Source organism: Amphiura filiformis, chromosome 6, assembly GCF_039555335.1.
Source record: "Amphiura filiformis chromosome 6, Afil_fr2py, whole genome shotgun sequence".
Classification (NCBI taxonomy): Eukaryota; Metazoa; Echinodermata; class Ophiuroidea; order Amphilepidida; family Amphiuridae; genus Amphiura; species Amphiura filiformis.
In genome coordinates, this window is record NC_092633.1 from 7,788,355 (window position 1) to 7,802,246 (window position 13,892).

The following is a 13,892-nucleotide window of genomic DNA, read 5'->3' on the forward strand; positions in this document are numbered from 1 at the left end:
CATAACAATATCCAAATTATCTGAAATATACAAATTATGCTAATTAGGATTATCCTATTTTTTTTTAATAAAACAATCCTAATAAGCCTTAATATTCCAAAGTATCTAGCCACAATAATGTCCAAATTGTATAAAATATATAGGCTAATGAAGATTATTTGGATTGGAAATTTTAGATAATTTGGATATTTTAGATAATTTGGATATTATTAAGGCTAACCCTAATTAGCCTCAATAATTAGCCTTAATAATATCCTAATTATCTGAAATGTCAAAATTATCCTAACTAGCTTTTAAAAAATGATCTAAATTATAAAAATTAACCTAATTAGCCACAATAGTATCCCATGTAGGCATAATGATATCCCAATTAGCTCAAATATCTATAATATCCTTAATAATATCCAAATTATCTGAAATATCCATGTTGAAATATCCAAATTATCCTAATTAGCCGTAATAATATCCAAATTATCTAAAATATATAAATTATCTGAAATATCTAATTTATCCTAATTAGCCTTAATAATGTCCAAATTATCTGAAATATATTCAAAGTATCCTAATTAGCCACAATAATAATCCAAATTAAGCCCAATTATCTAGAATATCCAAATTATCTAAAATATCCTAATTATCCTTTATATTAGCCTAAATAATATTTAAATTATATCTAAAATTTCCTAATTATCCTAATTGGCCTTAATAATATCGAAGCCATCTAAAATAGCCATAATAATATTGAAATTATCCTAATTAGCCTTAATAATATCCAAATTATCTAAAATATCAAAATTATCCTAATTCGCTTTAATAATATCCAAATTAGTCTGAAATATCAAAATTATCCCAAGTAGCAATAATAATATCAAATTATCTAAAATATCCAAATTATTCTTATTGGCCATAATATTAATATCCAAATTATCTAAAATATCCATAATATCCTTAATACTCTCCAAGTTATCTGAAATATCCAAAATATCCTAATTAGCCATAATAATATCTAATTTGTCTAAAATATCCAAATATCTGAAATATAAAAAAATCTACTACTACTACTACTATTTGACATTTAATACCGCGCCGAAAACCAAAATAATTTGCACTAAGGCGCATGAAAACAAAAACAATGGATGAAAACAAGAATAATATAATACATAAAACATCATAACATCATAAGTCTAAATTAAGCAAAATGAATACAGTTACTGATTGAAAGCAATATTGAACAAATGTTGTTTAAGCAGTTTCTTGAAAATGTCAATTGAAGAGGCGGTTTTGATATGTTCTGGTAATGCATTCCATAGTTTTGGTCCATAACATGAAAATGATCTGTCAGCAAAGGTTGAATTCTTGGTCTTGTGCTCAGTGAGTATGAAAGAGGCAGTCGAAGTTGAACGAAGACGACGATGAGATGTTGAAACATGAAGCAAATCTGAAAGGTACTTCGGTGCTGTCTGGTGAAGACATTTGTAGACGATGACAAGTATCTTAAAGTCAATTGTAGCCTTGATAATATCCAAATTATCTAAAGTATCCAAATATGCAGTGTTTTATTCTGATGAACAGAGAATTCGTTCAGTTTTAATTCAAGAGTTCAGCCAGAAATGTACAATATTCTTACAGAGCATATAACACAGCAGCTATTTCAACCCAACAAAGCCTAAATGCACAAGCTTGTTATTAATTTCACTATGTTGAAGACAGGTGGTGCAGCGTGCAGAAACACATCCAGCGAAAATGTGTTCTTCTCTAATGACCATCTTCCAAGAGTCTAAGCTCCAAAGCTGATTTATTTTCAGCGTGTAATATTTATTTTTTTCAATTTGTTTCTTTTGTGCAATAAGTTGAACCAAGAAAAAATAAGAGCAAAAATAAAAAGTAATAAAGAAATGAAAACAAAGGTGTGCTTGTGTTCAACATTCGTGTTGCGATATTTTGATAGTTAGCCACTCTTGACCTCCCTGTCATCTTGCGCTAATAAGTTAGGTTGCTTTTAAGATGCAGAGTTGAAACTTAGGAAAATTAGGAGAAGGATGAATATATAATAGCTGACAAAATTGACATTGATGTTGAGCCATCACAAAATGCGGTTCATTTTCTACATGTAACCTTTTTATGGGACACCTTTTACAATAAAATAGTATGAATGGTTGTGGAACCGATCTAGAGACCTGTCCCTCTGTCATCTTAAGCTATCTCAGAACTGTCCTCCAACATGGCTGCCATTTCAATTGTTATACCGTTCCGGTTGGTTTATTGCAATGAGTCTAAATATTGTGCTTATGTTTTTGCTTCTTAGAGTCTGTTTGTTGGCATTTTCTGTCCCTGATTACTCCAGTAACTCTCTGTAAAAAGTCCTTTCGCTTTCGCTATTTTTGTTATGGCGTTTCCAGCCACAAAACTATTACCGATCTGAGCCACTCCACCAGTACGACCAAGAGGCACACAAATCGCAGTGAAAGCTGCAGAATATAAAAAGCACAATGGGTTTAACTTATTTGCCTTAAATAATAAAAATTAATCTGGCAATTACAGGTACAAGTACACTTTATAAAGATATATAAAGATATAACAAAGTGTCATTGCAAAATGACTTCTGTAAAACCTATTATAGTTTACACATGGAAGAAACAGTTCTCTATCTTTCATGGTTTACATAAGTTCAAACCATTCTGCATAAATTCTATTTACAAGAATTAACTATGAACTGGCTGCCGGTTGCCATGCCAGGGTTGGGTAAAAAAGATAACATATAACTTACGTGGTTTATACGCTTCAAGACGCTTCTTGTCTGCGTGAAGCTGGATATTTTTAGCAACAACTTCAACATGACGGTTAGCCTTGTATGCCATCTTAGCCTGACTATCTACAGAAGAGCAGTCGCCTATAGCAAAGACATCTGTGCAACCTTCAACACGAAGAAATTCGTCAACTTTAAGGCACCCGATTTCATCAAGTTTGCCACCTTTTAAAGGAAAATAAATAAACTTATTTGAAGGGGCACTTCGTGATCCACAGCCTCATCCCACCATTACTCGAAGGAATAAATGTTTGTGTGCATATGCCTATTTATTAAACATTTTTGGCAGATTCAGTCGTTCAGTATTTTGGGGTAACAATGGCAATTTTAGATGTAAATGGGTAAAAATTTCAACTTGCTCTGATTTTGCCCAAATTGGTGGCAAATTGTTTGTCTTGACATAAGAATCACGAAACAGTATGTTATGTGCAATTTGTGTCAGCTCCACGGACAATTTGTCACAATTTTGGTCAAAATCGGAGCAAGTTGAAATTTTTACCCCTGTACAACCAAAATATGTAATTTTTACCCCAAAATGAGGTTTTTGTAGAATAACTCTGTATGTAACAATAGGTCGTATAGATAGCACAAACTATACATTTCTGAAATCCTTGTGATCAGACGAATAATACATGCAGTTGCACATATCTCGCCAATCCAATATCAACTGAAATGTTGGAAATTTGTTGTGGCTCACCGGTTCTGATATCTCCAATCAATCCAGGTCCGTGCGTAAACTGTGCGTGTAGGACACACACGTGCGTTATTAATAATACTCAAACAGTACAAAAGACCTAAATTTTTAAGAAACTTCGTGTATATCTTTAATATGAAAGGTCAAAATTTTCATTTAATGGTCGACTTTTCCCCCAGCTAGGCTTACATACACTTTAGGTACACATCGTTAGATTTATGAAGTTTACTTCAAGGACTGTTAAATGTCAAAAATGTAAATTTGCCATGATTTGTATTATATTGCTAATTTCAAAACATCAAAATGGTGAATCTGATGTGCTATCAGATCCCACACATATGCAAAGGTGGGCGACCGAACCCTCGAGTAGTATACATGCTAAACCTATTTTATATAATCTTACTGAAGGCTTCGGAATAAGCTGATGAGTTTGTCTTTAGACCGATACAAACAAAAACCAGATCAGCTTCCACCTGTGACCCCTTGTCCGTCTTTACTGTGCATCTCGCAGAACCATCCTTTGGGAGCTCGGCTAGGTTGCTAACTTTGTGTTCTGTGGACGAGAGATGTTGATTATGATGAAATATAACTTAAAGGGGGCAAAAGATTTTTGCATACCAAATGGGGGGTCAAAGATTTTTTGGCAGGCTAAAAAGGGGAGGAACGATATTTGGCAGGCCAAAAATGGGGGTGGGCAATCGAGTTTTGGCACAGATAATTATTTGGGCATCGTTTCGATATTATGCCCTAAAAAGGTAGAAACGTTGAACAAATATGTAAACAACTTCTGCTCGCTGCACTCGCAACACATGATCATGATGATTAGCCAGTTTCAGGTTTTAAATTGGGGTTCTCCAAAATCTGACATGTGTAAAGGGGGGGGGGGGGCAAAGATTGTTTGGCCTGTCGATAGCGGGGCATGCAATTTTGGCAGACCATTTTGAGAATTCCTTTCCCATAGGAACCTTTTTTTTGGGGGGGGGGGTCATTGCCCTAAAAAGTAAAAAATCCGATTGATTGATGTCAAACAAGAAGCGAAAGAAAGGTAATTTTCCCCTTTTTTCATTTCTAATTTAAGCCCTTGCAAGGGCATATGCTGCTATGCTGTTTCTGCAATGCAGTGCAAATGGTAAATAGAATTTAGCATACATTTGTCATATAAGGGACCGATCGTTATTTACGGCAGGGGGGAATGGGCGTTTTGGAAAAAATATCGACAAAAAAAATTCGTATTCCCCACTCGCGTCCGCTCAAAATTTTCGGATTCCTCCATTTTTTCCCGAATTTCTACATTTAAAACTTAACAATCCCACCTCCTCGTTCAACGAAATATTTCGCGTTGCCCCTTCAAGACCCATAAAAATTCGGGTTCCCCCTCAAAAGGCCCTGTCGTAAATAACGATCACTCCCTAAATGCAAAATATGTCAGACTATAATATCTTCTCAGTCTAAATTTTCAGTCGGTATTATTTTGGAGTGTAGACCTACTTACCGAACAGAATTTCCACCCCCTTTGCTTGAAGTCCTTTACGCAGCCTTTTCTTGAACTTGTCGGTGAAGTTTCCATTGTTAATTAGAGCAGATCTTGAATGAATAAGTGTTATCTTTTTGTCTTTTTTGTCAGTTGAAATTTCACCAGCCAGTTCTACGCCCACAGGACCTCCGCCAATGATGACGATATCTTTAGCAGCGTTGATCTGAAACAGAAAAGTTACAGTATATTTTAATGTAAATTATATAGAAACAGTGGCGGCACTCCGGGGGCATGCACTCTTTGAAAAAAAAGGTTTTGAAAGGATTCATCGGCTGTCCTCCAGGAGGAACCTTCTCTTCAAAGAACCATTAAAGGTTCTCCAAATTGTTCTCTAACTGGTCTTTAGAGTCTCTATTGAGTTTATTACACACATTCATTGGTTTCACCAAGTGCGATTTTTGAATTTGAAATTGTTGCATTTTGTGACTGCGTGGCTTTGTAGACAGGATTTCAAGGTGTCAAGATGTGGCAATTTACGATTTATATCAAATACAACACACAACAAAACAAGACTTTTTGGCAGAAGTATTCTTTACAACAGGGAGCTTTTTTGGAAGTACTGCGTGAATTTCAAACACGTTTCTAGATGTGAGAATCCCGCTCAAACCTTCCAGAAGTCTACAGAAGAAGTAACTATTATGTTGAATAGATGTAAAGGACATCATAGTAGACGTCATAGAACTAGTCGAACACCTGTGGACTTTTTAGTCTAAATCAAAAGCGTACTGTTTGAGACTCGGTAACCTGCGGATACTATTATTTTTTCAATCACTATGCCCTCTATCGATCTAGATCGGCCAAGATAAGATATTATAGTCTTTATTCCAGCCGCCTTGTTCTCCTTCGTGACGAATGAGCACAATCTAGTTTGGAACCGAGACTAGCAATATTTAACACCGTATTAATATACGTAAAAACGCACGTTAAAACGTACGGTCCACGTGCTGCATATGGAACATCACAATCTCTCTATTTCGGACCCTCTGACGTAAAGCAACCGCTATCTTGTTAATTGATTTTTTTCTATCATTTTTTCACAAAAAATATTCTTAGAAAGATATAAATTTAGAATGTATAAAGATTTTGGGAATAGCTTCTTTAATCTCCGAGAAATTAACCTTTCAAATTGGGTAAATAAAGTTCTTTTTGGACCACCATGTATGCTACAAACAAACCTGAACATTTTTATTTCTTGCATTGGTTATTCCAATGGCACCAGACAAGCAACGCATAGCCGAAAATACCACGAAGACAAAAATTACACATTGGGCTTACATGAGGTTCTGAACAGAAACATAACATACAGACCAAGACAGCACACAGACCTAAACCAATCAAACAAATGCAGTTATGTCCACGGCAAATTCACCGTGACCTTTCCAGCCATAAACCCGTTTAGTGAAGATTAAACCGAGATATGCAGTACTAAACCATTTAAGTAATCGATTGTCAAATGCAAATTTATTACCACGTGATAATATTAATCCAATGAGCGATCGAATTGTCCGCTACGGTCGACTAATCCAATCGATAATGACGCTATTGACATGTACGGGCGGAGCTCCACTGACCGAGTTTTGGGGTATTTGTCAATGGTTTGCTGTCATTTACTCATCGTTAGTATAAGGACTATGCTAATGATTTAAAGATTGACATGTAGAGAATAAACCATACTTGATTGACAGAAAGTACTAAATTTGTACCTATTACGGTTTCGTGACACCCCTCTTCCAAATGCGACCAAGCCAGGGCGGCCCGGTGAAGCAAAATGTGCATTGGAATAACACGGGAGTTTGGATAGTTGGTAGGATTTCTTTCTCATACGAATGTATGGTCCTCCTTATTAAAGCTTGTACCGGAATGAAAATTCAGATATTTTGAAAAGAATTAAGTAATTGATACATAGAGCAAGTACTAAAATCATAGCTTTTATACTTTTTGATATATGACGCTAACTAGTTCATCTCCTATATCTACAACACAGCGCTACCAGTAGGGGTCAATTGGCTATTGTGAGTGCCCCTGTGTTGTGTGCATACATGTAGGCAACAATAACTGCATGATGTCAAGCAGAATCACACATGGTTCACAGGTACCGAAAAGCGCGAATGCCTATAACCGCGAAAGCCGATAACCGTGAAAGCCGGGAACCGCTCTAATTATTATTATAATTATTATTATTAAAATAGTAGTAGTAGTAGTAGTAGTAGTAGTAGTAGTAGTAGTAGTAGTAGTAGTAGTAGTAGTAGTAGTAGTAGTAGTAGTAGTAGTAGCAGCAGCAGCAGCAGCAGTAGCAGCAGCAGCACTGTGGTAGTAGTAATAGTGTTATTATTATTATTATTATTATTATTATTATTATTATTATTATTATTATTATTATTATTATTATTATTATTATTATTATTATTATTATTATTATCATTATCATTATCATTATCATTATCATCATTATTATTATTATTATTATTATTATTATTATTATTATTATTATTATTATTATTATTATTATTATTATTATTATTATTATTATTATATAGAGCAGCATTATAAATTTTAACGGTGATCAGTGTGATAGGTAACCAAAACAATTAGGGTAGGTAGGTATGTGCTTTTCATCCCAGCTATATACATACACTTTATGTACATATCATTAAATTTAAAAAGTTTACTTCGAGGACTGTTAAATATCAAAAATTAAAAAAAAATCAAATTTTGCCATAAAATTTGTATTAATAAATCGCGAAATTTAAAAGAAAATCAAAATTATTTGATGTCAGAAGGACATTCCTCGTATTCAAAATTCAATTCGATATGTCTGATGTGCTCTAATGTCCCACAAAAAAATACTGTCGAAACGTTCATACCAGAGCCCTTAACATGTTTTAGCAATTAAAAAATTACTTTTCTTTAAAGCAACAATGTACGATTTCTTACACATTTCGTATCTTGATTTTTTTTCACAAAGTGATATATTGGTATAAGCCTATTTTATATTTTTTTACTCCTACGGTACCAGATATGTTCCCTTTTCATTTTGAACTTATTCCTGCGCATAGATCTTTAATGCGTGTATAATCAGCGAATATGGTTGGCATAGAATTATATCCCGGGTTAAAATTAAAATCTCGTAATTTGTCGGAATACAGCGCATGCATAATGAATTTTTTCACCGGATATTTTCGTTCGTCAAAGTTCATTACAATCGTGTGAAAAAGGAAAGAATTTAGAGAAAAAGTGAAGACCGCCTCTTCAGCAAAGCTTCCATGGCTTTATCAATATTTTACATGAGATCTGAATCTTTAAATCATGTGAAAATAGACGTTCCTACAATGGTAATGAAGCACAAAAATACGAAACACAAATTTGTCTGGAGGTCGTGCGCTTTTTGTATTGAACTTGAACACAAAAGTAGTTCCAAATGATTAACTTTTTTCAATTAACTATTATAGGCTAGACAAGAAAATTAAGCAATTAAAGTTACCACTAATTGCAACAGAACCCATTCAATCTACCATCCATTCAATCAATCAATCAATCAATTCTGGAAATCCCGCCTCTTATTTCAGGCGCACCACTGCTCCGTAGTGTAAATCTATCACCATTTCACAACATTACTATTAACACAGGCTAACTAATCTACTACCATCACTGTACACACAACAGAACTACTACTGCCCTGGGATCTAGGGAGACAGGTAAGAAACCTGGGGATGATCCTCTACTCTTTTTGATAAGGCCTGCAATTATTTACGTGATTTTCACTTCAAGCGACTATATGGAAACTAATTTAAGCTGTTGTTTTTTTAATGCAAAGAAGTAATTTATTTAAAATACATATAACCGTGATAACTAGAGTCTAGAACATAGTAAAACTTGTAATGAACATAGACTGCGGCGAAATTTATATATACTGAGTTCACTTTGGGAGCAACTCTAGAAATTTACCAGAGGCATGTTCACACAGACCAAAGTCCACCTGTTGTTAACTGGTCAATAATGACATATGGTATGAATACACCAGTAGAAATTCTAGCTGACAACTTTCAAAATCTGCTTTCAAAAGTTTTAAGGATATGTACACGTGATGGTACCAATCCTTGGATCAACACAATCTTACCAACATTTAAATGTTATCACAATTATATTCTACTAGACTGAAAGAGAATTTGATTATGAAATTTCCGACCTATTGGAACTATTAAAGGAGTATTTCGTGATCCTAGCAGCCTCTTTTTATGACATTTTCACTAGATATCCACGAAAAAAGCTTATTCCAAAAATTTCAGTTGATTCCGATTTTGCGTTTGCGAGTTATGCATGATATGTGTATTACACTGCTCCATAGACTATGTGTTGTAATTTCGTTCTGGTATACCAGGACGAAATTCAAATTTCACGATATTTTTGCGAAACGAATTTCGTTCTGGTATACCAGGACGATATTCAAATTTCACGATATTTTTGCGAAACGAACTACTCTGCAAGAAATATTTGGTACATAAACACGGTAGCCAGAGGGTTTCCAGTGGTATATAAATCTAAACTTTTTTTGAGCAAAGTGGGGGGGGGGATGAGGCTGTGGATCACGAAATGCCCTTTTAAGAGTGAGCAACAAGTATTGGGCAGGATGGGGTTTGAACCACGAACCCCTCGCTCAACTCTCCCTAATTGTTCAGCGCCTTAAACCACTGAGGCCACCTCACCCTAAAAAAAGCATTTCTGAAAAGCATATTTAATAACACATCAAAAGCCCCCCAAAATCCAAGTAGTGGAACAGTGCTTACTTTGCACAATTACAAAATGGCCGCTTATGCAGGGGTGAACTTAAAAATAAAAAAAAGATTCAGAAAAAATATAGTTTTTTAGGGATCATTTCCTGCAAGTTACAGGTCAATCGGAGCAACTTCAAATTTGACCTGACCTTTGACCTCGGATGAACTTTGTGGTTTCATACTCCCCAAGTGTCAGGGATCATTTTCCCCGAGTTATAGCCCGATCGGAGCAAACTTTGAATTTGACCTGATCTTTGACCTCAGATGACCTTTACGGTTTCATACTCCCAAAGTGCCGGGATTGTTTTCCCCGAGTTACCCTTACAGTCCGAAACGGCCACCATACAATCATAAGAAAAAAATGCTCTCAACAAATGTAAATTTACGTGATTATAAAGAATTGATAAGGAAGCACAGTTATTTACCTTGTCAAAATAACTGTTGTACGTCTCTATGGCTTTCGATGAATCTGTCACAGAAAATTCGAGTTTCGCGGGAAAATGACCGGTAGTTCCAGTAGCCAATACTAAATAGTCGTAGCTGATTTCATCCCCCGTCTCGAGTACCACTTTCTTGGCTGTTGTGTCAATACTAACCACCTTGCCTTGCTGGAAGCTCTCGCCATATGTTGGTGCATATGGAATGAAAATCAAATTACTGTACCCTTTAAAGATATAATGGACAAGACAATTATAGGCTATAATAAAAAGAATATGATTATGAACCTCCCGGCTATGAAGTTGACACACAAGAGGAATAATATGTGATGCGATCAAGCAGAATCAGTCGGAACTCGGGAAAATTGATTTTGAGATATAGCCATACAAAGGAAATATTTCCTTTTGTTTCCTCTTGTTTTGGAAACTCTTAAATTGCTCATATCTTTGGAACTGGTAGTTCAATTTCAATGGGGTTTCCTGCCAAATCTAGATTAGTAAATGCTTTTTACTATCCTATAAGAAACTGAAAATTTAATATTTCCGTGTTCCGACTGATTTTGCTTGATCGCATCACATATGGGTTCTTTAAAGGAGATCACAAAGCTTTAGGCCATAAAAATGACATTGCGATTTCACTTTTTGGACACCTACGTCGTATAAAACGCACGTGTTACGTGGAAACATGCTATTTTTACGACATGTCGAAGTTCATGCAAGGCGCCCAATTTTTAAAATGTTTTAACCAGGTCATATTTTGGGTTTTTGGTTGTGATAAAAACGTTTTAATAACTTTAAATGTCGGGTTATATAAAGGTTATGGAAACGTTTTAAAACGTTATGTATAAAACAACTACAAAAATATTTTTAAAATGTTTGCAAAATGTTATTGTAAAATATTTTTTACAAACATATTTCGCCAAATATTTTGTCAACACTTAAATAACATTATGATACAAATATTTGCAGGGAGTTATCAAAGATGTTTTTGAATGTTATGAAAACGTTTTATACCCTTCACACACCCTTTATATAACCCGACATTTTGACGTTTTCTGGCAACCTTTTCTAACCTTTGGCGAATGATGTCGAAAACGTTTTGTGTTTGCTGGGAATCTATCAAAATATATGTTTTTGGGCAATTATAATATTTTGGGAGCACAAAAATACAATTAATTTTAAGCAGCATGTTAACCTTGGTTTTTAGTCAAAATCAAAAGCATGCTCTATTGAATTAGCCAGAGACCATCACTCACTCACTCACTCACACCCCCACTCACACTCACACACTCACTCACTCACTCACTCACTCATTCACTTCTTTAGTAATTACCATTATGTACATACCATCTTCCACAAGAGCTCTGAGTCCACCAATAGTATGATGAAAACTGTCCTTAGGATCAATCAATGTAATCTTGCATTTCTCTTTCAAGTCGTTGGCCATGGCAGTGCCGGCATATCCCCCACCGACAATAACCACGTGCTTGTCTCGCAAATTTGAACTAGATCCTCCCATTTCAAATTAGCGAAGATGATCACCCACAAGCTATTGATGTAACATCAAGTACAAAGAATTAAATTAAAGTATGAGATGAAATTATATAAATGTATCCTTTTGACATCGATATCAACCCTAATGATGAATAAATCCTCTTTGACTTCAACATCAACGTTGATGTATGGATATGTAAGGATATGCAATAATTATCTGCCTCGCGGTGGGCAAAAAGAGAGTGGAACAATTTTTGTCAATGCAAAAGGTCACAGTGTCACCGGCCCGAGATCTTGATGGCAGAAATCCACATGATGGTAGCTCGAATCCACTAGTTCTTCAACAGCCACGAATGGCAATTTGTTCCGACCTGTTTAATAGTTTTGAGACTAAATGGGCCGAGGGACGTTCGACTAAGGCTATTGGTAACACTTGATCTGTGTGGAGATCAGTGATTGGTACGTTTCTTCCCCACTACGCATGCGCGGCAGCCCTTCATCTGCTTAAAGGACTCTTTTTTGTTTGTTTGTTCTGCGCATATGAAATCTGAATTTTTGTCAGTTTTTGATTTCAATACGCAGGCTTGGTTTTCAAGTGCAAGCATTACAATTGGTTTTTCAAAATTAACGGGAGATATTCATCATTTTCTACCCCGGTATTCAAAGATCTATATCAAATAGCAGATACACCACTCTACGCCATACTCGGCTAGCCCAATTCCCAAGCCCACCTAGAAAAGGACAAGAGCGCGGGCGGTCACTTGAACAAATCATCTCATTGCAACAATAGGCCAAACAAATTAAAAAATCACCCACCACTAATTACAACAGAATCCATTTCGCATGCATCCATCTCCGGCTCCCAAAAGCTAACACAAAAACATATCAAAAGTCCCCAAAAATCCAAATAGTGGAACAGTGCCTAATTTGCATAAATCCAAAATGGCCGCTTATGCAGAGGGTGAAATTTCAAATTTGGTCAATTTTGGCAGGGCAAAAGGGGGGAAAGCAATTTTTGGCAGACCGAGATGGGAAGGGCAAGGGTTTTTGGCAGGCCGAGACGGGGGAAAAATTTTGGCAGACCATTTTGAGTCCCCCCGACAGATAATTATTGCCGAGTTCCTTCTTGTATCACACACGTTCCAGTACCAGGGAAGCCCTACCACAGTGACCGCTAGCAATTCTCTTGATGTACCGCAGGGTTTTTTGGGATTGCCAATGTCAAAAGGCCATATAGTAGGACTACACCCGGGCCGACACAACCACGTCTTTAAATTAATGTTGCGTGTGTACCCTGAAAACGGAAAGCCTAGAAATTACGCACACACCCCTGAAAAAACGATTTTTAGGACTTGGCTATGTAATGGTGTCTATATGCATGATATGTGGCGGAAGCGGGGGATACGACCTCACCTAAATTTTGAAAGGGACGGCCCTCCTAATGATCATACCAGAAGAAAACATATTGAAATAATTGCCCTATACATTGGCATTGCCTTTTTAGTACAAAAAAGGTGTTTAGGCCAAATTGAGAAAAATTTGCACAATTTTGCATGCATGCTTCGCGAGCACTGGGCCACAAAATAGCAAAACTCACCTCGTTTAATTTGGGACTAAAATAGTCTGAAATTGAAAAAAAAAGTCCCAGTAAAACTGGAACAAAATATGAGTGCCCCCCCCCCCCCTTCGCCGCCAAACGTGTCGTATAGCTGGCTCGTTGTGGGCGCGGGTTACGCATCGTGTTACTTCGTGTAGCATCCCTGCATAATTTAATACAAATTATATACAAAAAATCTTGGCTTACCTTATTCACAAATATGTCGGCCTTGGTGAAATGCTATTAAATATTAATGCTATGATGCTATCTGTTCGCAACAACTAATGTGAATTGGAGAAATCATGAATAAGCACATACCCACAACACTGACAGTGCAGACAACAGTGCTGAAGAAGTGATGCACAGATGAGCCACAAAAATTTCACACAAGAAATTACCCTTTGCTCGTGAGAATTAAGTCTTAGATCTGTCTACATTATTATAATGTTTCACAGAAATTGAAATGGATGGTGGACATAATTAAACTTCAAACGGCTCGCCGCAGTGATTTTGAAGTAAAATCTGTGATATTTTCAGCTCGCATTGACCTACTCTATC

General features: G+C 35.9%; 1 protein-coding gene across 2 annotated transcripts; it reads right to left on the reverse strand.

The window, feature by feature from the left end:
- Nucleotides 1-2,028: 2,028 nt before the first annotated feature.
- Nucleotides 2,029-13,650, reverse strand: LOC140154196 (ferroptosis suppressor protein 1-like). 2 transcript variants are annotated; one of them, XM_072176800.1, is made up of 7 exons: nucleotides 13,542-13,650; nucleotides 11,591-11,792; nucleotides 10,232-10,470; nucleotides 4,993-5,197; nucleotides 3,904-4,053; nucleotides 2,768-2,971; nucleotides 2,029-2,468 (listed from the first exon to the last, which is right to left on the reverse strand). In XM_072176800.1, the coding sequence occupies exons 2-7, from the start codon at nucleotides 11,760-11,762 to the stop codon at nucleotides 2,302-2,304; spliced, it is 1,137 nt and encodes a 378-aa protein (XP_072032901.1). In that variant the 5' UTR covers nucleotides 11,763-11,792; nucleotides 13,542-13,650; the 3' UTR covers nucleotides 2,029-2,301. The 2 variants fall into 2 exon arrangements, with proteins under 2 accessions (XP_072032901.1, XP_072032902.1); XM_072176801.1 differs by lacking the exon at nucleotides 13,542-13,650 and having other exon boundaries at nucleotides 11,591-11,819.
- Between the last annotated feature and the right edge of the window lie 242 nt (nucleotides 13,651-13,892).

Coding starts and splice junctions, on each gene's coding strand:
- LOC140154196 (XM_072176800.1), bottom strand. CDS start 11,762: ATGGGAGGATCTAGTTCAAATTTGCGAGACAAGCACGTGGTTATTGTC. Junction 10,471..11,590: donor CAGAGCTCTTGTGGAAGATG/GTATGTACATAA, acceptor ATATCTTTAAAG/GGTACAGTAATTTGATTTTC. Junction 2,972..3,903: donor AGCTTATTCCGAAGCCTTCA/GTAAGATTATAT, acceptor TTCCTTTAAAAG/GTGGCAAACTTGATGAAATC.